General features: G+C 42.3%; 1 protein-coding gene across 4 annotated transcripts; it reads left to right on the forward strand.

The window, feature by feature from the left end:
• Nucleotides 1-502: 502 nt before the first annotated feature.
• AKR1A1 (aldo-keto reductase family 1 member A1) lies at nt 503-21,027 on the forward strand. 4 transcript variants are annotated; one of them, XM_032696439.1, is made up of 11 exons: nt 559-601; nt 1,428-1,469; nt 2,791-2,795; nt 2,854-2,949; nt 8,147-8,266; nt 9,936-10,087; nt 12,606-12,801; nt 13,218-13,417; nt 14,456-14,528; nt 15,462-15,548; nt 19,142-21,027. In XM_032696439.1, exons 4-11 carry the CDS (start codon nt 2,860-2,862, stop codon nt 19,205-19,207), a joined length of 984 nt encoding a protein of 327 aa, XP_032552330.1. In that variant the 5' UTR covers nt 559-601; nt 1,428-1,469; nt 2,791-2,795; nt 2,854-2,859; the 3' UTR covers nt 19,208-21,027. The 4 variants fall into 4 exon arrangements, with proteins under 4 accessions (XP_032552329.1, XP_032552331.1, XP_032552330.1 ...); XM_032696438.1 differs by lacking the exons at nt 1,428-1,469; nt 2,791-2,795 and having other exon boundaries at nt 503-601; XM_032696440.1 differs by lacking the exons at nt 1,428-1,469; nt 2,791-2,795 and having other exon boundaries at nt 539-615.
• Nucleotides 21,028-21,176: the final 149 nt, after the last annotated feature.

The raw sequence follows: 21,176 nt of genomic DNA on the forward strand, positions 1-21,176 counted from the left end.
CTTTATGCACCTTTTGGCACAAAAGCTGGAGCAAAACGAGTGTAACTGGCCTTGCACTTTCCCTGGATTCCTATTACTCAGGGCTGCAAATAAAACTAGGGAAATTCCATCTTCCCACAAGTAAAAACGGTTTCAAGAGGCCAAGACAAACAGAAGTCAGGGGAACCTTCATGCAAACGCTTCATGTGGGATTTAGGGGGCCAGGGGTGTCTTTTGTCGCTTCCCTCCGCGTTCCCATCGCATTCATCACTTCAGCGCTTGGCTGCGAACGGGGCGAGGGGGGTCTGGGCTGTCCGGACCGAGAAGGAGCGGCCGATGAGTTCCCGCTCATCGGGGAGCGGGTCGGAGCGGGGGCCGCAGCAGGGCCGGGACAGGCCCCGCGCGGGATCCCGAGCGCCGCCCGGGGGCAGCGCCGCGCTGGGGCGGCTGCTCTGCCCCGCCGAGCCCTCACGGGCCGACCTTCACCCTCCGGCCTGGCAGCCGCCACCCCGCGCTGCTCCGGCCCCCAGCCCCAGGCGCGCTGCCGGTGCGGAAGCGGAAGGGCCGGGTTGGGCCGAGCTGAGCTGGGCCGGGCTGAGCTGAGCAGCGCTGCGGGCGGGCGGTGAGTGCAAGGCGGTGAGTGCGGGAACGCTGCGGGGGCTGCGGGGCCGCCTTATCGCCCCCGTCCCCGATAAGGGGCAGGTGGGCGCTCTTGGCGCCTCCGGGGGCAGCCGAAATACGGAGGGTCGCCCCTCGTCTGTGCTGCATTCGGCTGTTCGGTAGCGGCGAATTAAGTATTGCCGATGTGTTCCTATTTGCATAGCTATACATATTAATGTTATGCATATCTATGTGTGTTTTACTGCCGGAAGACCACTCGCTTCTGGTTAAAAATGAGTTGTACCCTGGGTTGATGCGCAGGTGTGGTTCGCGCTACTCTGGTTATTGATGCATCCTCCCAGCCTTTGAATTACTGTGAGATTTAATTCTTTTATGTGAATGTGGCAATAGGTCGGCATTGTTAAGCTAAAACCCACATCCGTCTTGTCCAGAATTAGTTTGCTTTTGTGTTTGGTTTTGTCTCTGCCCTCCTAAGAAGAGGCATCCAGCTTTTTGGTGAACCAAATGATGATGGCTAGCAGATACAGTGGTTCTCCTAACTCTCCTATTTTAGAGAAGAATCTGAGTCGAAAGTGTTAATTAATGTATTTTCTTCCAGTGTCTCTCATTTTGACGTGTTTCCATTCTTCCAGAGGTTTTAGTTCTGATCTCTCGGTGGTGTTAATATACAACAACGTTACATGAAGCAGAATGGATCTTAGAAAATGTGCTGATGCTAGTTATTAATTAAATGTGTACCTTGTCTTCCGAGCTGAACTCTTACCTTTAAGATGATTGCATAACATGGTTGTGTAAAGCTTACGGTTGGTGTCTTATTTGTATTATAGGCCAAAGTGAATCAAAAAGCCTGAAGTTTTTAGTTGTGTTATGTAGTATAAGAAGATGCCTTTATTTAGGCAACTAATTTCAGGTAAAAAGCACCCACTTGCATGTAGCTGGCTACAAAATGACTGTGCAAGCTCAGAATAGAAGAGAATACTGTTGGCGTTTTCATTCTACCTTCTCTGACCCCCTTCTCCAAAAAGCAGATGTACACCTGCAATTTGGTTCACCAGTGATTGCGTTCAGCACCATTATCTGGACTTAAGTCAGTGCAAATCCAGAGCATTAGTTTCATGTGATTGTCGTTTTGCACCAGGACCTGTTGGCCCATTACAATCAATCCTGGTAAGGAGGGCACTGGGAGTCTGAAGTATCACTTCAAATGCTGGTTTTGAGAGTTAACCTTATAAAGAGGAAAGTGTTGATAATCTTGCATCCCTTCAGGTGCTGGGAGCCCCAGGTTGTGCAGACCTCCTCTGATTTGTGGGCAGCTGACCCTGTCCCTAGGAGAGGTTACCCTGTTTTGGTCACTCAAACTCCCAGGAATTCTTTTACAAGAAAACAACTCTATTCATCACCTCTACTGTCAAACACAAAGGGTGCTTGCATGAGAACTTCCTGCTCTTTTAGATAACAGCAAGGAGGCATAATCCAAGGTACAAAGTTTGAGCTGCCTGCACATTCCCCTGTTACAGGTGGCTGCTAAGCTTATCCTGCAGTCCTGGGTTGTGCATCCCACAGAACAGGCCTGGAGGCCACCCTGTGCATGAAGTGCAGCACAGGGGAAGCCTGGACCTTCTCTGGTTTAACTGTTCCATGGATCACCAGCTCCTTGGTGTACTGTGGCCTTCAGGTCAGGATCACTCAAGCTGTGCTGTTATGTCCTCCTGAAAAACAAGTGTGCTGTTTGGTGTCTGCTGTAAATGTACAAAAAAGTGGGTTGATAAGCGAAGAAAAAAATTGAAAATATAAACTCTCTGTGTGAACACATCTATGGGCTGGTACCTAATTATCTAAGGAAAATGATAACACAGAGAAGGCAGATCTTTTTTGGGAAGGTATGCTGTGTGAATGCTATGCTTTGAAAACATCTGTTTCTCTTACATAGACAGATATTCGACCAACATTGCATGTTTCCACTCTTGATTCTGTTTGGTTTTTTTTAAACATGTAACACTAATAAGCTTAGATCAGCAGAACTTGGGAAGTAACTTCCTCAGCTTCTGCTGAAATCAGCTAGCCAGCTTTGGAGCTCATCCTGAATGCAGTCTTTTAACTGTTAGAGCAGGAACATAGATTGTGAGGATGTTGGGACACACTGTAAGCCCTTCCTTTTTGATTAAAAAAAAACTTTGCTGTTGGGAGCAGAGGAGGTAAATTATTGCAACTTACTGAATTGCTCCAAAACCATTTGTTCTTTTTATTCTCTAGGCAAAAATGTCTGCAGCGTGCGACTTCGTTACACTCCACAATGGGCAGAAGATGCCTCTCGTGGGACTGGGAACTTGGAAAAGTGACCGTGGCCAAGTAAGCAGAGAACAATACAATATTGTGCTCACAGCACTCTTTGTGGTGTGTGCACCTTTTTTTTTGGAGACCCCAGATCTGAGACCCAAATCCTTTGCTTGAGTCGTTCTGGCTTTGAGTCCACTGAAGCCAGTGGAATGTATGTGTGTATTTGCACAACTAAGGCATTAAAGCAGCAGTAGGAGGTCCCTTCAAACTTGTTAACCCTGACCCCAGGCAGTTGTCCTTTGGGACATGAATCCAGAAAGAGACCAATGAGTAAGGTGGGACAGGGAAAATGCTGTAGCAATATTATGGTGCTGGGTTCTTCCACTGATGAGTCCTCAGGCTGCCAGCTGGACCAGATGCCCCTCTGGCTTAGGGTGGTGACTCAGCAGAAAGCATTCTTTTGGGAGGCAAGAAATGTAGTTGTTCTTGCAATGAGTCCTGTTCCAGCAGTCAGCCAACGGTTAGCAGAAAAACAAAGAACTTGCTTGGGTCAGCCAGCTTTTAGACTAAGAGACTCATGTATCATTAGACATTCACTCTGCTTCTGAATGCAATGAATTGGCAAACACCACACTTGGAAACAATTCCCCGTGTTACTACAAACAGTCTGTGGGAATGTTTGCCTGCTGTGGACTGTGCCTGCTATTGGAATGCTTCTCCCCCTCGTCTGTCGTTTCCTTTCTCTTTCATTTAGTTAAAAGATAAATTCTTAGGGGAAGAAATTGTACGTGCTTCCTGTGAAAGGCCACGTCCACTGCTTGGTGGAATTCTTAGCTGGTATTCAAAGAATCATAGAGTCACAGGATACCTGGATTGGTAGAGACCTTAAAGATCTTGTTTCAACCCCATGCCGTGGGCAGGGACACCTTCCACTAGACCAGGTTGCTCCAAGTCCCATCCAGCCTGGCCTTGGAACACTTCCAGGGATGGGGCATCCACAGCTTCTCTGGATCACGCATTTGCACTGTTGCATGTCTGTGCAGTAAATGTGGTGTGTCTCACTGCTACTCCCACGTGAGCTTCGTGACTGAGAGGGAAAGTTAAAACCCTTCTCAAGACGTGCTATTCTCTCGTGCCGACTAGAGGAGAAGGTGGGAAACAAGCTATGAAAATTAAATCTATTCAGAGCCATTTATTGTGGGTTTTCCTGTCCAAACAGCTGTCAGGACAGTGGATGTGTTGGGAATGGAAGCTGTGCTAATGTGGCCACTGAGTTGGGTTGAGAGCTCAGTCAACCTCTTAAACGAGGACGAGGGTGAATGTTCAGCTCTGCCACTTAAAACATCAACTGACAGCTTAATTAAGTTTATTAATATGCACAAACTTAATGGATGAATTTCTGTGCACTCAGAGCAGTTAAATGTGCTTTGTCCAAAACAAATGTCTGAGACTAACCAAACAAAATATGAATACATTGTTTATTTTGTGCATGAACTGTTCTGGGGAGAGTGCAGCCTTATAAAGGAACTGGAACAGATCCTGTTCGTGTATAATTTAAACCTAATTCAGGATTTTGCCATAATAAGCAGTGCTGCTAGCAGCAGGACCCCACACAGGATTCCTCAGAAGTCACTGGGAGTCACTTATTTGCAATATCTGCTGTCTTCAAAGACTTAAATTTCTGATTATCACTTTTGAAAATTCAGAGGCATAGCAGCAGTTTGGCTGATCATCCAAATGATTTACCCTTAAAAGGACATGATATAGTTCAGGCATAATAATTGCTGTTATGAATTAAAGACTGAGGGCCAAAAGCCAGAGAAGCAGAAGAATTATCATTGATTATATTTAGTCTAGCTGTTTCCCAAGTAGAGGCTATGTGTCAAAAGCTCCTTTGTGCAAGGGCTGCATTAGAAGCAAGCATGGAAATGGATGGCTTTTAAATTATTTCAGGAAAATATTTTGCACATTGTAGTTATTTTCCTTGCCAAGCTTGAGTGATTTCTTTGTTATTGCTGTTCCTGATTGTAAGCAAGCCCTGACCTGTAGCTAGATCTTAGCAGTCCAGTACAAAGGTGTCATTGCAGCCCTAGTTTCCTAGATATTAAGAACAGGGGACAAATTATTGAATCTAAATCCATGTTGGAAGACTATAGGATTTTATAGGATTTAGACCCTATAAAATAATAGGGTGTTTTGTGTTTTACATAACCAAATGCTAGAAGATAAATTTGTTTTACATGTTTCCATAGGAACATGATAGAGAGGCCTGTTGAACGGAAGGGAGCACAGTACAAAAGTTTTATGAACTGACAGCGTGAATGAGTTCAAAGAGAAATCCATTCAGACAAGAGCATCGAGAATATCAGTAGCATGGCTTTTTGATATTGCACCTGGATTATCTGTAATCCTTTAATGCTTTGTTCTCTCAAGTGAGCCATGCTTTCAAGCTTCAGGATTGATCCCCACCTGATCTTTAGAGCACTCTAACCTGCAGTGGCAGAGGCTGGCTCTCTGTGGGGGCGGGAGAGGGACACAGGGCTTAGGGAAGTTGTATTTCTGTGTGAAACTTCAGGAGAGCTGAAGAGGAAACACATGCCTCAGAAAACCAGTTAGACTGAGTGTCTTGTGACAGGATTGCAGCTACACAGGAGACTGTTCAGTTCTTGAAGTTCATTAGGCAATATGGAGAATCCTGGTTACAGGCACAAAAAATTCACTGCTGCTGGTATGTGTTAAGGGAGGGGCTTAAAATCAACATTTGAAGGATAAGAGGCAGCCCCCTTTTTTTTTTTAGGCAACACCAACTCTTAAGTTGGCTTTGCTTATCTGGTTACTTTTCAGCAAATTTTAGTGCAATATGTAGAAACTGTAATACAGGAACATTTATGTTCTGGTCATACTCCATCTGAATATCACATGGACTGCAATATTGTGTCTGTTTTGGGGCAAACCATTTGAAGAAAGGCATGAATCAGCAGGCTAAACTAAAAAATGTATGGAAAGATTGAAGGATCCTTTGGCTACTGTTACTGCACACCACCAAATAGCCAGAGGCACATGAATCTCCACCTCCTCTGTTCCCCACCACAAAATGTGTGTATCTGTCTGCACATAATCTCAAAAATACAAAAATTCCTTTAAAAAAAGTACTTTTCTTAGACTTACATCTATATGTTATTTTTTTCCCCTCCAAAAATGCCTTTGTTTTTTTTTTGCACATTTTCTCTTGATTGCTTGCCTTTTATGTGGAACAGGAACTTTCAGTTCACATGGGAACGCCTTAGTAGGCTGAGAGTAGTTTACAAAAATACAGATTTTTTTTCCCAGATCCAAACCTTATTGAAATGACCAGTCCCAGTTTTTCAGTGCTAGAAGTTTATCAAAACATGCTGATACAAAAATACAGCCTCCTGTTGGGAATGCTTTGCAGAGACATGTTTCTAGTGCCTTATCTCTGGTCTTCTGTGAGTGGTACCTACTTGCATTTTATGGCAAATTTTGTACCTGTTTGGATTTAAAAAAAGTATTAATCTGACACAGGAAATAAGGGATTAGTGCAGACATAGAACATTGCTAGTTTCCCTTTCCTGTCCCTCTCCACAACTCTCACCTCTTTGGGGGGTAGATATTGAGTCTTAAAAGCCTTTACTATGTCTTAAGTGATTTCAGAGTTACCCTACCCTTGACTTTGTAGTGACCTTCTGAGGAATGCCTTTGCCAGGTGAAAGGAGCACTGTAACTACCATCCTGCTAGAGAAGGGAAGAGTTCACTTCACTGCTATAATAGAAGTGCTTTGTCATTCTGGCTAAGGGAAACTGAGCTACATTCCAGTTCTGCTCTCAAAATGCCAAAGAATGCAGTCAGAATATCCTGTATCTGCCTTTACTGCAGTTCTTGAAAAGAAAAACAAATGAAATCCAGCAGTAGGAGAGAGATGTTTTCACATTTGATTCCCCTTTGCCTTTCTTTAACATCCCAAAACAGGACTGTACATGCCTTTACTTGGTATTACTAATTTTGTCAGATTTAAAATTGAAAATGCTGGTACTTTGGTTAAGTTGAAAGAAACCAATCTCCCTCTAGCCTTTGTGGACACATTTTTTAATATCTTGGCGAGAGAGATGGGATCTCTGTAAACACATTAGAGCCCTGTTGCATCAAGCATTTTACCCAGAGTAATTTACAGTCTCCCCCAGTTTTGAGAGACAGGTCAGTGAGTAGCAATGTATAGAAATCACAGTACAGGTAGGATGTACTCTTTCTGTAGTGCTTCAGATGGATAGATGTCATAGAGAACATGTGCTTGCTATCCACTGGAACTTAAATGAAACAGATTTTACTAAATGCCCATCAGCCTAAAAGGAGATGATGACTACACTGGCACCTGGCACTTGGTTCTTGCACAATCAGTTATTAAAAAAATCTTTATTCAAAAGCTCCTTCTGATTCCTCACAAAGATGCCATTCTGTGGTTCCTGGACTCGCTTCATATCTGAGGCCCACATGTGAAGATGTTTTGTGATTCTGCTTCATTAGAGCTTTCGAAAGCAGATACAAATTTGAAATATAGCGCCTTGGTTCCCAACCGTTCTGGCTTTTGTGTAACAATACGCAGCAAAGGGCGTGTTGCTGTTGGCAACACCTTCAATGTGAGCAAAATACAAAGTTGTGAGCACCATCAGGAGTATCCCAGCAGTATAATAACTTTCATTGTTGTGTAATCAGTAAGAATGAGACACAAAAGAAAAATGGGCCATAAAATAGCATTATCTTAGCAATTAAGTGTGAGTAGTTGAACCAAACCCAAACTCTGGTGATTCTGGAGTTAGAAACCAGGCTCTTACTTTGCTGGGTGAGAGGAGATATATTTCAGGTTTAACCGACGTGGATTCGTCAGTCAGGTCAGAAAGTTTGTCTTCTGAAGCCTTGATTTATTTGAAAAGTGCTTCTTAAAGCTCATTTTATATCTAAGAAAAGTGTGACAGCTATAGCGAAAAGTAGGGATTTGTTCTCTCTTGGTGCATTCCTGTATGAACGGTCCTGTGTGCACAGCCCATTTTCTTGTTACCCCTGGAGTGTCTGCCAGCAATCACCTCTCCCCCCTGAGGGCTGTGCCACTGAGGGCCCTGTGTCCCGCCATTTGAGTCTCATCCGTGGGGTTTTTTTGGGAGTGTTGCTCGCTAAGTTTGTAACATTTTTTAGCTTTTGTCTCGGTGCTGTGTCCCTTTTCAGCGATGGCACTGGACAGTCTGTTTCTGATTGCAGGTGAAGGACGCCGTGAAATGCGCCCTGAGCGCGGGCTATCGCCACATCGACTGCGCCGCGGCCTACAGCAACGAGGCCGAGATCGGGGAGGCCTTCCAGGAGTGCGTTGGGCCCAACAAGGTAGAAACACAGGAATTCCCGTGCTGACTGTGTGCTGTATCAAAATTTACAGCCATGACCTGGAAGCAGACTTCTGAAGCTGACATTTGTGGCTGTTCCTCCTGGTCTGCTCCACCTGTTCGTTATTTAGCCAAGAGCAGGCATGAAAGAGGGCTTTCTCTGCTCTTAAAACCCTCCTGGCTGTCATGGGGAGAAGAGATTGTTAGGAATATTTGGATGGAAGCTACAGAAAATGCCTTTTTTTTTTTTTTTTTTTCAAATTTGCCTGCCTGCCTATTTCCCCCTCATGAAGTATGTCCCAGTTTGGATGTTCAAAGACTGTGGGTTCCCACAATCAGTAGTTATGACATAAAATACTTGCCACGATTTATATGGAAAGTTACTCTAATTTTCCAGTCTAGCATGCAATGGTAGGTAGCCTCAGCAAATTTGGTGAGTATAGGTTTTGTGGTTATAGGTAAAATATGAGTGAGTAAATACGTGCTGATTTCTTTTTTTTAAACAGTGATTGTGTGTCAAGTTTTAATAACAGTGACTCCAGGGCCTGAGAGTCCAAGGCCTAAGTATAATATAATGTAACAGGCATTCCTATGGATGGTGGAATCTTAAATTTATCCCCTTGCTCTTGTTGGCCCAAGGGGCCAGAAGGATTGCCTGTACAGCCTCAGAGCCCATGGAAAGAAAGTTTTCATGTTCCTGTTTTCCTGCTGCTCTTGCCTTGGCTTTAGGGCAATCTCTTTGTTTTGTGATTTGCTTGAGAGAGGCTGTTTTCAGCTTGCCCCAGGGATTCCTCCCTACTAGATGTGGTAACTCACAAAGGGAAGCATAGATCTTTTGTTCAGTTCACAGCTAACTTAAATCTACAATTTCAATTAAAATTATTTTTAAAAAGAATTTTTAAAAATCTTTCTTCTTGAACACGACCTTGTGTGAAACACAGAAATAATTGAATGGTTGGAGGACAGAAACTAAGGGATTAATCATTCCAGCTTCTTCAAAATACAGACTTGAGTGACATTTTGTCAGACATAAGACAGTGAGAAGCATCCTTTGTGATGGAATTCTGTGCCTCAGCTGTGATCTCCCTTTTGCATTTTATATTACCTAATTAACCAACTCTCTGTTTGTTTTATTTATGAGTCTTACCCTTCCAAGACAGGGTGCAGGGCTCTCAGTTCTTAGTGTGTTCCTTCCACAGCCAGGAAACTCAAATGCAAAGGTTTGGGAAAAGTTCTGTTTATTTTCCCATGCTCTTTCCACAAGAAGCATTCTTGGTTTATAGCATGTGATGAGTAAAGTCAGTTGGCTGGTTATGCCTTGAATATGTGAATTGTTAAATAGAAATTTCAAAATTTACATATGAATAAACTGAACAATCTTTCTTTTGACCACATCACACTTAGTAGAGGATTTAACCCTTGAATCACTTAAGTATTTGATATACTTTAGGACCTGCCAGTGTGTGTATTTCTCTGGCTCTTCTCCATCCAGTTTTATTGGATGGAGAACATTCAAAAGGTTTAATTAGTATGCTCCATGTGTTAACCTTTTTTTTTTTTTTAAACAAAAACTTCAGTTGTTCTCTTTGTTTTAAAACTAGTTGGGTAATTGTTGCAATTCTCTTTCTGAACTCGTTCCAGTAAATTGTGCTCTCCTTCCTTTCTTAAAGGTGATTAAAAGGGAGGACCTGTTTGTAACATCAAAGCTCTGGAATACCAAGCACCACCCAGAAGATGTAGAGCCAGCACTGAGGAAAACACTTGGAGATATGAAGCTGGATTACCTGGACCTGTACCTCATGCATTGGCCTCATGCCTTTGAGTAAGTACTAAGTGGAAAGGGCACAGAATGCAGAAAGCCCAGTTGTATCATGTTATATCCTGAGGACATTTTTTCTGAGCTGTGAATTTCTTCCTGTGTATACTGCCTGCAAGATGTTTTTTGGTGTGTGGTCCTGTGGACTGTCAAGTAGACACTCTTTTCTACACACAACTTACTCATATTTTGTCCATTCGTTCGTGGAAACAATTGTTCAAATTTCATTCTTTGAATTTCATTTGGGTGGGAATTTGTTTATTGTTAGATTTGTAGCATGTCTGTAAACATACAGTAGAGGAGACAAAACTTATGGTTTTGCGTAGTATTGTAAATAGAAAAAGGATAATCTCTCTCATTATTTAGCAATGATGAGGCTGGAAAATGAGTATTAAGTCTTCATTTAAAATCTTTAGGCAACTACATAAATTTTTTAGTCATGAGAACAATTAGGTAATGAAATTAGGATCACTAAACTGGTAACAATTTGACATGGGTGCCAAGATGAGGTAACTGGGAAAAGTAATAAAGCTTTATGGGACAAGTTTCTATACTGAAGCTTGTCATCTTACACTACCTGTGAGGTAAAGTCTTTGAGTTTCAAATACATTAGAAGTTAAAATAGTCTGGTGTCTTCATTTAGGCATTGGGGAAGTGTGGTAACCTTGAGGAAATACTGAAACTGCTCTGTGCCTTAGTTGTACTGATCTGTAAAATGAAAATTAAGTGCTTTGTAAAGAAGAAAACACTTTTCACTAGTAGTTATTCAGTGTACTGCAGTGGCCAAGCACATGCAGTATCATGGTGGTATCTGTGTGAGGAGGAAGTGAAATGACTTCTTATGACACTAATTGCAGTAATTCTACGATTTGAGGAAATAAGAGATGAGAAAGTTTTCCAGTTAAGTGCTAAATGCAATTACCCTACAAGCCCATGAGAAGCAGAGTTCCATACTTTATTTCCTTGTAGATGTGGAAACAGTTGTCCCCCCACCCAACTACAATCAGCAAAAAAAAGGCAAGGGGAATAAATCTCCTGACCGGTTGTTTGCATGGAGTCTTCACTCAACAGGCAGCAGGGAAGACCCTGTTGGTTTATGGGAACTCTGTCCATTCTGCAGATTTGAGAATGTTTTTACTCCTTCTGGTCATAGGAACTGAATTTTACAGAGTGAAACACTAACAGTAAGATGAAAGATGCTCAAAGTATAAATATATTCCTCAGCATAACGGAATGAGGAAGTGCTTTTGGTCTGGAGGAAGAGCTGTTAAAAATTCCCCCTGTTGTGAAACAGGTTTGCTTTTCATTTGCTTGGAAAAAAAGACCCATTAAATATTGCTTTGAGAATGACACATAACACAGAAACACAGATCATGATGTATGTTTAGATATTAGTAATGTTTAAATTTGCTTGATGTTACACAACTGCTGACACAACTGACACTAATAAAGCACTTTTCATTTTTCTTCTCCTTGGAAACTCTTCACTCTCCAGTTTTCCATTATTCTACATAACAGTTTTAATGCATGCTTATCTATAATGCCTATTGTCCTGGGAAGCTGAGCAAAGGACTTCCAAATGAAAATCACAGTGCTTCTAGGTCTTGAAAATTACCCCCACTTAACACAGTGCTCTTGACATGTGAGGCTGCTTTTCTGAGCTGGGAACTCATAAAGCTTTCATAGTTACTTTTGGTTCTAGATTTATCAATGACATGAAGAGCCATCTTCCCTTGTCCCCAACTGCTGCCATTTCTCACACCATTCCCTGCTTAGTTAGAGCATTGTAAGGGTCTGAGTTCTGAGCTAGCAAAGTCCTGTGGTGGTTATGAAGCAGTGCTCTTCCACTGGGATTGCTTATACCCTTTTAAGCATGGACTGCTCAGGGACCAGTCACAGCCCTTTGGCTGTGGTGGTGTCACCTGGCACAACTAGGTTCTTTGTGTCTCTTTGTTTCTTTTGGCCTTTTTTTTTTTTTAATTATTTTTAATTTTATTTTTTAAATGTGTTGGTGTGACTTACTGGTAGGAAACACACCCAACCAATGTGTACATGTTAAGACTTCTGTGAGAATACAGTTTCTCCTGGATATCTCTTAACCCAGGATCCCTTTGGTAGCAGCTCCAAACAACCTATGAAGAATACCAGTCCTCTCTTGGAAATAAATTGAAAACCCAAAGCTGCTCTCTGAGTTGCTGCTCCCTAAATCAGCTGTTTTGTTAGGATCCAAGTGTGCAAAGAGCTGCTGCTGTGTGTACAGTGGCTTATCAGTTCTGTGTAGTCCAGGTAACTACTTCAAAGTGCTGTATAACAACTTTATGTAGGAAGACTGTCTGTGTAATAACTGCTTAGAGGTTTAGTCATATAATGGAATTGAACAGATAAATTCACTCAGTTTGTGCTCTGCCCTCCGGACTATGTATAAGTTTTCAAGAATACTTTGAGGAAGGTTTCTTTTAGTGAAGAACTAACATAACGTAAATAACGTGATACGTGTACTTACCCTTCACCTTTGATGCCGTAGGCGAGGGGACAATCTCTTCCCGAAGAATCCCGATAACACGATGCGTTACGATTACACCGATTACAAGGATACCTGGAAGGCTATGGAGAAACTGGTGGAAAAAGGTCTTGTGAAAGCCATTGGGCTGTCAAACTTCAACAGTCGGCAGATCGATGATGTGCTAAGTGTGGCTACGGTCAAACCAGCTGTGCTCCAGGTGAGATGAACGAAGAAGGCAAATACCTTTCCTGTTTGTCCAAAAGAGTGAAGAATTTGCAAACCGATGCTTCGTGTTTAGCACAAGAGGAACAATTTAGTCTGTAAGAAGGAAAGATGGTGAGGAGTAACGGGAATCCTTATTGTAGAGAGTTTCCTTTCTTGCTGTATGATCTGTTTTGGTACCTGGGGAAAATGCAGCATTAAGCTTAGATGATTTCTTTTCTGTTTCTTGTAAACTTAGCCCACCAGTCACTTCTTCACTCTCCTGGTTATACCTTAACTTAAATCTTCATAATCCTCATAAGGTTTTCCAGAATCTGGAATGAGCTCCTGTGATGTGTTTGGTTCTGCAGTGCTCTACTTCCCATTTGTTTAGTTTTGTGTTGATATCTGTTCCATGGGTCATTTTAATAGGTGGAATGCCATCCTTACCTGGCCCAAAACGAACTGATTGCTCACTGCCAGAAACGAGGACTGGTTGTCACTGCCTACAGTCCCCTTGGTTCTCCAGACCGTATGTGGAAACACCCGGATGAGCCCGTGCTTCTGGAAGAACCTGGCATCAAAAAAATTGCGGAAAAATACAGCAAGTCACCTGCACAGATCATCCTCAGGTACAGAACAATTGTGAGAGAGGTGGTGTTTGGGACCCAGCCTTAAATAAAGCAAAACATGCAAGCCAGAAGGAATCTGCTTAGTATGTGTTCTGCCCCACTGGTGTGGGTTAAAATCACAGGGAGTGCCAAAAGCAAACTCTATTTGGTGCTTGTCTTAGAGAGCTGGTAGAGTTGGTCCTGCCTTAGGACAGGTGGATGGACTAGATCAGAAGGATCCTTTTAGGGCCTGGATCCATGTCTAGGACAGTTAACTACATTTTCTTCTGGGAAATAGCAGTAGGGCAATTAAGGCAGCAGTGTACCCCATGTGAGTGCTGCCCACTGAATTCACGTGTGGCCGATTTCTTGAACACTCTAGTACTTGCTGCTGCATTCAGGTGGGTTCCCAAGAAGAGGGAGTGAGGAAAAGACCTTCCTCCTTTGCACTGAAGAACTGTTTGCAGCTTTGTTTTTATATAGCAAAAACTGGATACTGGGAAACAAGGTGATTGAGTGATATCCAGAACGTGATCAGCACCTCGTAAAGTAAAATTGGGTTTCTGTCCTCATTTTTTGACTGGCTTTATATCTGTTGATATCACTACCACGGTCTTGGGCAGTAGCAAGTTATCCTGCCAGTTGAACATGTTCAAGATTTTGTGCTGAAGCCACCAGACAGGCACTTCAGGGATCTGGGTTTTCATCTAGTTTCTCGGAAATTGTTGTATTACAACTTGCAAAAAATGCCCAAGTACGTTTTTCTGATTCTTTCTCGGGTTTTTAGCTTAAAACACTTGAAACTTGCTTGCTTGTTCCAGGGCATGAACATCTTCCCCTCACTAATTAGTCCAGTGACTACTGCCTTGCTTGAGCTTGGACACACCAGCTCCTAATACCATGCAGTGCTGTGTCACTCCTCCTCTGGGGATTTTTATTTCACATGCAAACAGAAGTGGCATCTCTGCTGCCACAGATTATTGCTCAACCAAAATAAATACTTATGTTTCTTGGACTGCACATACAGACAAAATCTCTCACCTCCCCTCCTCTTGACAGATGGCAAGTGCAGCGTAAAGTGGTTGCCATTCCCAAGAGCGTCACTCCTGCTCGCATTCAGCAGAATCTCCAGGTAAGCTGAAATGGAGGAAAGGAGTTTCATCAATTCCCTTTCATGTGAGTAATACACTGTCCTAAGACTTGCAGAGCAACAAGCTGAGACACTTGGTTCGTACTTGTTCATCAACACACTTAAAAAGGGAGGGTAAAGATTTTTTTTTTTTTTAAAAACAAATTATGGGTTTTAAGCAACTCAGTGTGTGAGTGTGTGTAGATGTGCACGTGCACAGTCTTGTTATCAGAAGGTATTATTTAGAAGTCTACATGAAAAATCTCTACTTAAATTTTTTTGAGACACAAATTTATTCATTTATTTAATGATGTTCAGTGGTTCTTATTTATGAGTAATAGTTTCTCTGTCCTGCAAGTGAGAGCTGGTGACTATTTCTGCAGCAAACTGCCATTCTAGTGATGCTGAAGGAATAAGTGTGGTTCAGTTCTGCTCTGAAGTAGAGACAGTTCACTTTAAAAAATATTTGAAAACTCTGACTTTAAATAATTTTGGGGAATGTCTCTGAATCACTGCTTGGGATCTTTTTTCAGCCCTTAATCATTAAGATTGGCTGGTTACATACTTGTTTCTAAGTTAGGAGCTGTTTCTGTAGCTGTTACTCCCATTAAACCAAATTCTGCCACGTAGTGTGCTGCTAGAAATCTCAAGAAATTCCTATAAATTCTGTTACTTGAGGTTTAAATCTACATGGGAACAGAATATTGATTGAATAGGCAGCACTTACTTGGAGGAACAGTCCTACTGCTTTTATCTTTGTGGAAGGGCACTATCCAGTAACAGTGTAGGCTTAGAGTTGGCAGGTGTGTGAACACCTCAGCCTTTGTTTGGTGTTTGTTATACAATGAGTTTAATTGGAATTTCATATGTATAAGCAGAAGACAAACTGATGGCAACTTATGGTTATTTATCAGAGCCCCTTGCTTTTGTTCTCAGGTGTTTGATTTCAGCCTCACAGACCAGGAGATGAGCCACATTGCAAGCCTGAATAAAAACTGGCGTTACATTGTGCCAATGATCACGGTAAATTTTTCGTGTTTCCCGTAGTTTTTGGTGTGTGCCTATGGCCACAACTTGTGGTTTTACAGTTTTCTTTCTTTAGCCTCCCCATCAGAACTACTTACTCGTAAGAACACTGCATCTTCTTAGGTTATCTGAGAGAAAAGAATTTTTCAAAGTCTGGGTACAGAAGGGGTAACTCTTTGAAAACTTTTCTCTGTTTTGGACACTGGTGACCCTCTCCTGAGTTCCCATTACTGACCCATCCATGGATCTTTAAGTCAGAGTCCCATCTCACTTCAGATCTCACCAAACTCCTGCTGATTTGCTCTTCACAAGTCCAAGCAGGCTGAGGTCCATGGCATTCCTCCAGAAGTTCTCCTTGTTCCAGCTGTCACTGCTTACTTTATACCATAAACCTCCAAGATCAGTGAAGACTCAGGGTACTGTTAGTTCTCCATATTCATTGTGGAAGTCACTTCTGGGAATTTATCCCCTCCCCTCCACTGCAAGTTCCCCCTTTCAGAATCTGTTGTAATGACTTTCCTCCAATATAAGGAGTTTGGCTTAGGATGTTGTATTTCTCTTCCCAAATCTGTTAGCTGCAGCATCTTTCAGCATCAGTAGTTTACTGTCACACAAAACCTTACTTCATGTGCTGGCAGATGCTTCTCTGTTTTGAGAGAAACCAATGCCTTGTAAGTGTTGAAGTCCTCTTAGTCTTTCTTTTATTATATTAAAGGACCTTGTTCTTTTTCCCTCACTGCAAAAAAAATACTCAGTGCCTTGTTGTCTCCTGTCTTCAGTGTTTCTCCTTTCTTATCATCCTGCTTCTGACTATACAGCAGAGGTGCATCACTGGCCAACATATGGCAACTATAATGAATTGCTATAGTTGTGCTATAATGAATCTGAAGTGATTTATCCCTTCTCTATCATATATTGCATAGATATAGGAAATCTCTCAGCAGATTTGGAAGCTGTCAAGCATACCCCTGCCTCTTCAGCAGTTTGCCTGCCTGTAGATTATTCTTCAGTAGTCAGTGGCTGCTGGCTATAGGAGTTCCTTGGGGAAAGCTTTTCTCCAGGACTGTGGTTTTTTTGAATACTGGAGAGCATATCAGTGACAAAGTCTGAGTTAGAAAAGAGAAGTTGTGAATGGGTGGTGAAGGACTGTCTCATGTCGAGGTTAGATACTTGTTACAACTTCCAACTGTTCCTCACCCTGGGGCTTACGAGAGCCTCAAGGCCACACTTTCAACTGTATGTGTGCATAAATATAAACCCCCACATCCTTGCAGCCAAAATTATCTCTGTGTTTATGGATCAGGAGTCTGTACACCAAAGGGCAAGCTTAGCTGCTGCTCTGTGTGAGTGTGGCAGTGACAAGCACACCTGCTGCTGACTGCGTGTTTCTTTCGAAGTGTTTTCATACTTAGGCTGCAAACAAAGTTGTTTTGTTAACGAAACTACAAAATACACTAGAATGTAGCCTGGCTTGGATGAGCTGCTGTTTCCTGGGAGACCTGATCGGATCACAGGGATTCACAAAGGAGAGATGAAATGCAGTTCAAAGTGGTAGCCCATCCAGCTTGAGAGAGGGTGGATGTGATGCAGCTGGGCTTCAAAGGTGTTGCCATATCGTCAGATAACAAGACAGGAAGAAGCAAGATGAGGAGAATTAAATCATGGCTCTGTAGCTGTAAGATCTCTAGTGGAACCTTTTGTCTCCTGCCCATCGCTTCTGGGCTTATTGGAAAGATTTTTCATCAACTGTGAATTAAAATTCTTATCTAACCTTTCATGCCTATCTCTCTTTTGAATCTGACTTAACAGATTCAATTCTGGATTTCGAAGTGTGATATGGCAGTGACACCAGAGCTCCTGTTCTATCTGACAAGACAGTTCTTCTTTGCTTTGCTTCACTGATCTATAACCACAAGTTCTCATAGTTGTGCCTCTCTTTTCCTTGTTGTGTTAAAGCCTGAGGAGAGGCCGTTACATTGCGTGTAGGCAATTTAAGTTGCTTTATACTTTTAACTGTTCATTACCTAGTTAGAGGTTGGAAATGACCTTTCACCTGCCTGAAATCCAAACTTTTGGAAACACATAATTGGCCAAGGAATATACTGAAGTGAAACTTAAATGACTGTCAAGCCAGGAGAGGAGTGATGGTCGTGTACACATCATGACCTATTTTTAATAGTAAACTACCATTCACCTGCAGTGTGTTCACTGCTGATTTTATCCCCCCTCCTTCTCTCAAATTCCTGGGGTAGAGTGGAATCACTGATGTGAAACATTGCTTCTGGCAGCTGCTGTCTTGGCATGCTGTGGAGAAATATGCAGGGGGAAGAAACTGGGAGGGAAAAGGAGGAATCTGAACTCTAGGAATATGAAAAAGCTGTTGGCTCTCAAGAGGACGTGAGGAAACCTGAAGCTACTGTGACACTTCTGTCCACAGTTTTAAGGACTGCCTGCCGTTGACAGCTTCACTGCAGCTTAATTTTGTTTTAATCAGAGCATTAGTCAAACGTTAAACCGTAACACCCTCGTTCTGTGCTCTGCAGTGCCCCCAGGCGACTCATTTCGTCTAAACAGTTCAATAGCAGGAATTCCAGTTGTTGCTTTGAAATGCAGGTTTTATACTGAAAGCTGATGGAGGCGTTTCCTAGTGGATACCTGGTTTGAAAGTCCCTGTGATTCCCTCTGGCCCCGGAACATTTTGAGTGATCTCTAACATCACCTTTATATGTATAAAACCCACATTTATGTGTATAAAAATCAGTGATTTCTCTGACACGACTTTTATTCAGTCATTAGTTGCTTAATGTAAGTTGTAGGTGAATGATGCTCACCTGTCACCCAGGGAGGTGTGTGTACTTCTGCCAATGCACCCAGACTTCCCCAAATGTTACAGACGAGGTTTTACCTCAGCTCCTCACACATTGGGGGTGTTGCAATGGATTCAGTGCAACTAGAAATGCAGCTTGTGCATCTGAATGCCCAGAGGTGGGACATAGGAGCTGAGACTTCTGCATGGCCACATCTGCTTTTGGGTCAGCCTGAGCCTCTGTTTGATTATGATCAGTCTCAGTATTTCCATGTGACAGCTGGACAAGCTGGTCTTCTGTGGAAATGTTCTTAAACAAAAAGGGCTATGAAGGAGTGCAGTGACACTATTAATGCATCAGTATGTGGCCCTGAACAAGTCATCCAGTGTGTTTCATCTTATCCATCTCTAATCATTGGCAGCCCAGCGACTCCATCGTGGAAACAGAGGTTCCAACTCCAGTAAAGTGTTTTGGAAGTGTGCGTGTTACAACACTTACTCAGGAACAGCTACAAGGCAAAAGGCTTTTTTTAACTATTTTTAATCTAGTTCTTCAAGTCTCTGCAGCTTGAAAGGCTCTTGCTCTAGGCTACAGAAATCTGTCTTTTGAGAAATGCTTAGAGGACTTGGGAGCAGAGGGAACAGCTCTTGTTTAAGCTGAAAAATATACTCCCAGATGTTTGAGATAAAAAGGTTTAGAAATCTAAACCATGGAGAAATTGAAACTGAGAGTGAGAATGGATTTTTATCTTCCTGACTCGCATTTGTCTTGTTTACTTCACAGGTGGATGGAAAGCTTGTAGCCAGAGATGCTGGACACCCCCATTACCCCTTCAATGACCCCTATTAACTACAAGAAAATAAGGTGTTAAAGTAACATGCTCCTCTTAGTGCCCTTCAACAGAATAATTGTTGCCACAATTTGTCAAAAACACTGTCCAAATTTAAACCTTCCTTCCTCAGCAGGTTTACCTACAATGTACTGTTTCTAATCAACCTCCTTTCTGGAGATACTGTAGCTTCCATGTCAGAGTTTGTGGATTTATTACAATGACTGCAAGCTTGCTGCTGGAAGCATCAAATCTTTTGGAGATTAGGTGGAGTGGTAGAGTCTAAATCAAGTTCCAAACATGTCATTATCAAGCTGGGGCAATACTTTGGGTTTACTGCCTGTGAAACGGTTTTAAAAGCTTTAGTTGAGGGGAAAAAAATGAAAAAAAAGTGAAGACATGAAAGTATTTTAAGACTAAAAAACTGCTCGGCCAGCAACTTTGGTATCTTTATTAATATTTTTTACACAGGGAACAAAGTGAAATGTGCTGCAGTTGCACTGTGTCCATACCCTTTCATTAAAACCCAAGTAACCAGCCATGCCCAGCACTTTTATCCACTTTACTATACTTGTGGGACTCATAATTTTCTGTTTTCTCTTTCTTTTAATTTGCCTGTAGATTTGAAGAGAATAAAAGCAGACCCTGGAGCAGGCCTTCAGGGCAATGCTCTCTTGCTTGTCACAGTGCTGGGTTTCAGCTCTGACAATAGCTCTGATCCTCCTATCACAAAAGCCACAAGAACTTTTCAGGAAGTCTTGTAGAAAAACATCCTGCCTTTCCCGTGAAGTTGTCCAGTGTGTTTCTTTACCAGAGATGTCCAGTCTGAGTTCTGGAAGGTCACAAAATCAGTTCCTGACTATACAGTAAGAGCAAAGACCTGTCAGAGAGCTCCTTCCATTTTGATGTAGCATTTTTGGGTGCTGGCTGGGTTGATGCTTGGGAGAGCTGCTCCTGTTTCCTGCTCTACCCCTGACCGGATGGTAACAGAGCAAGTCACTTGTCTTTCTGTGCCTCTGTTTTCTCACTTCCATGTCTCTGTGTTCCCCCCTGGCAGGGACTAGTTTACTGAGTGCTGATGCACTGCTGACCAGGGCTGGAACTCCAGCTCTAACCACGGTTTTATTTTGTTTCAGTCTCTTAATGAATCATCATCTGAGATAAAGGGCATGAGGTGTCAGTACCTACCCCTGCTCTGATGGTGGTACCTTCTGTGGCCTTAGCAACATTAACACTTTATTTTAGTGTTCTCCATCTAAAATAGGATTAATTTTTCCCATAGCAGTAGCAAACAGTTAGAAGAATAATCTTCTGTATTTGAATAGTTCAAAACGTAAAGAATTAGATACTTTAATTTTGATAACCTCATTTACAGTAGGCCTATTGTAAAGCTACATATTCATCCTGAGTGTAATGCCTCCTCAAGTATTTCCTGCCCTGGGCCTCCCAGCGTGCAGCTGAACTGGAACAAACCTGTTTATCACTCTTTGTATGTAAAATTTAAGGAAATTCTGTTTCTTGGTAAAATGTTTTCTAATTCCTGTTGAATTTACCTCAGCGGAAAAAGCCATCGCAGCTCTGTTGGGATTCTTTACGAGACTGGACATTTTCTCCTAAGGAAAATGAAATTCCTATTGGTTTTTTTGATTGTTCTAATCAAACATAGGTGAGTTTGAGTATGGTTCTTGCTGCAGTCATTAGGGAAGCAATTGTGCTTTGAAGGCACTCTGTGCACTGCTCACAGCAGTCATCCTGCCAAGGACAGCGGCTTTCCTTGCTTGTGTTCCCCTTGCTTCTTTGCTTGTCTTAAATAAATTCTGTGCTCATTGTATGACTTTGAGACTTTTTTTCCCCCCTCTCTTATGTCAGGGCCCCAATTAACTTTGTCCGGTTATTTCTCCAATCAGGGGGAAGTGGGCTGGGAAAAATTCCCAAGAAAAGCAGATTGATTCTGTATCTCTGTGAAGCCCACACTTCCCAGCTCTGTTG

Source organism: Chiroxiphia lanceolata, chromosome 9 (assembly GCF_009829145.1).
Source record: "Chiroxiphia lanceolata isolate bChiLan1 chromosome 9, bChiLan1.pri, whole genome shotgun sequence".
Lineage (NCBI taxonomy): Eukaryota > Metazoa > Chordata > Aves > Passeriformes > Pipridae > Chiroxiphia > Chiroxiphia lanceolata.

What these genes read in the sequence shown, in the direction of transcription:
- AKR1A1 (XM_032696436.1), top strand. Translation starts at nt 2,189, where the DNA reads ATGAAGTGCAGCACAGGGGAAGCCTGGACCTTCTCTGGTTTAACTGTT. An exon ending in TGGTGTACTGTGGCCTTCAG is followed by an intron (nt 2,276 to 2,853) that starts GTCAGGATCACT and finishes TTTATTCTCTAG; the next exon opens with GCAAAAATGTCTGCAGCGTG. An exon ending in TCAAACCAGCTGTGCTCCAG is followed by an intron (nt 12,802 to 13,217) that starts GTGAGATGAACG and finishes TCATTTTAATAG; the next exon opens with GTGGAATGCCATCCTTACCT.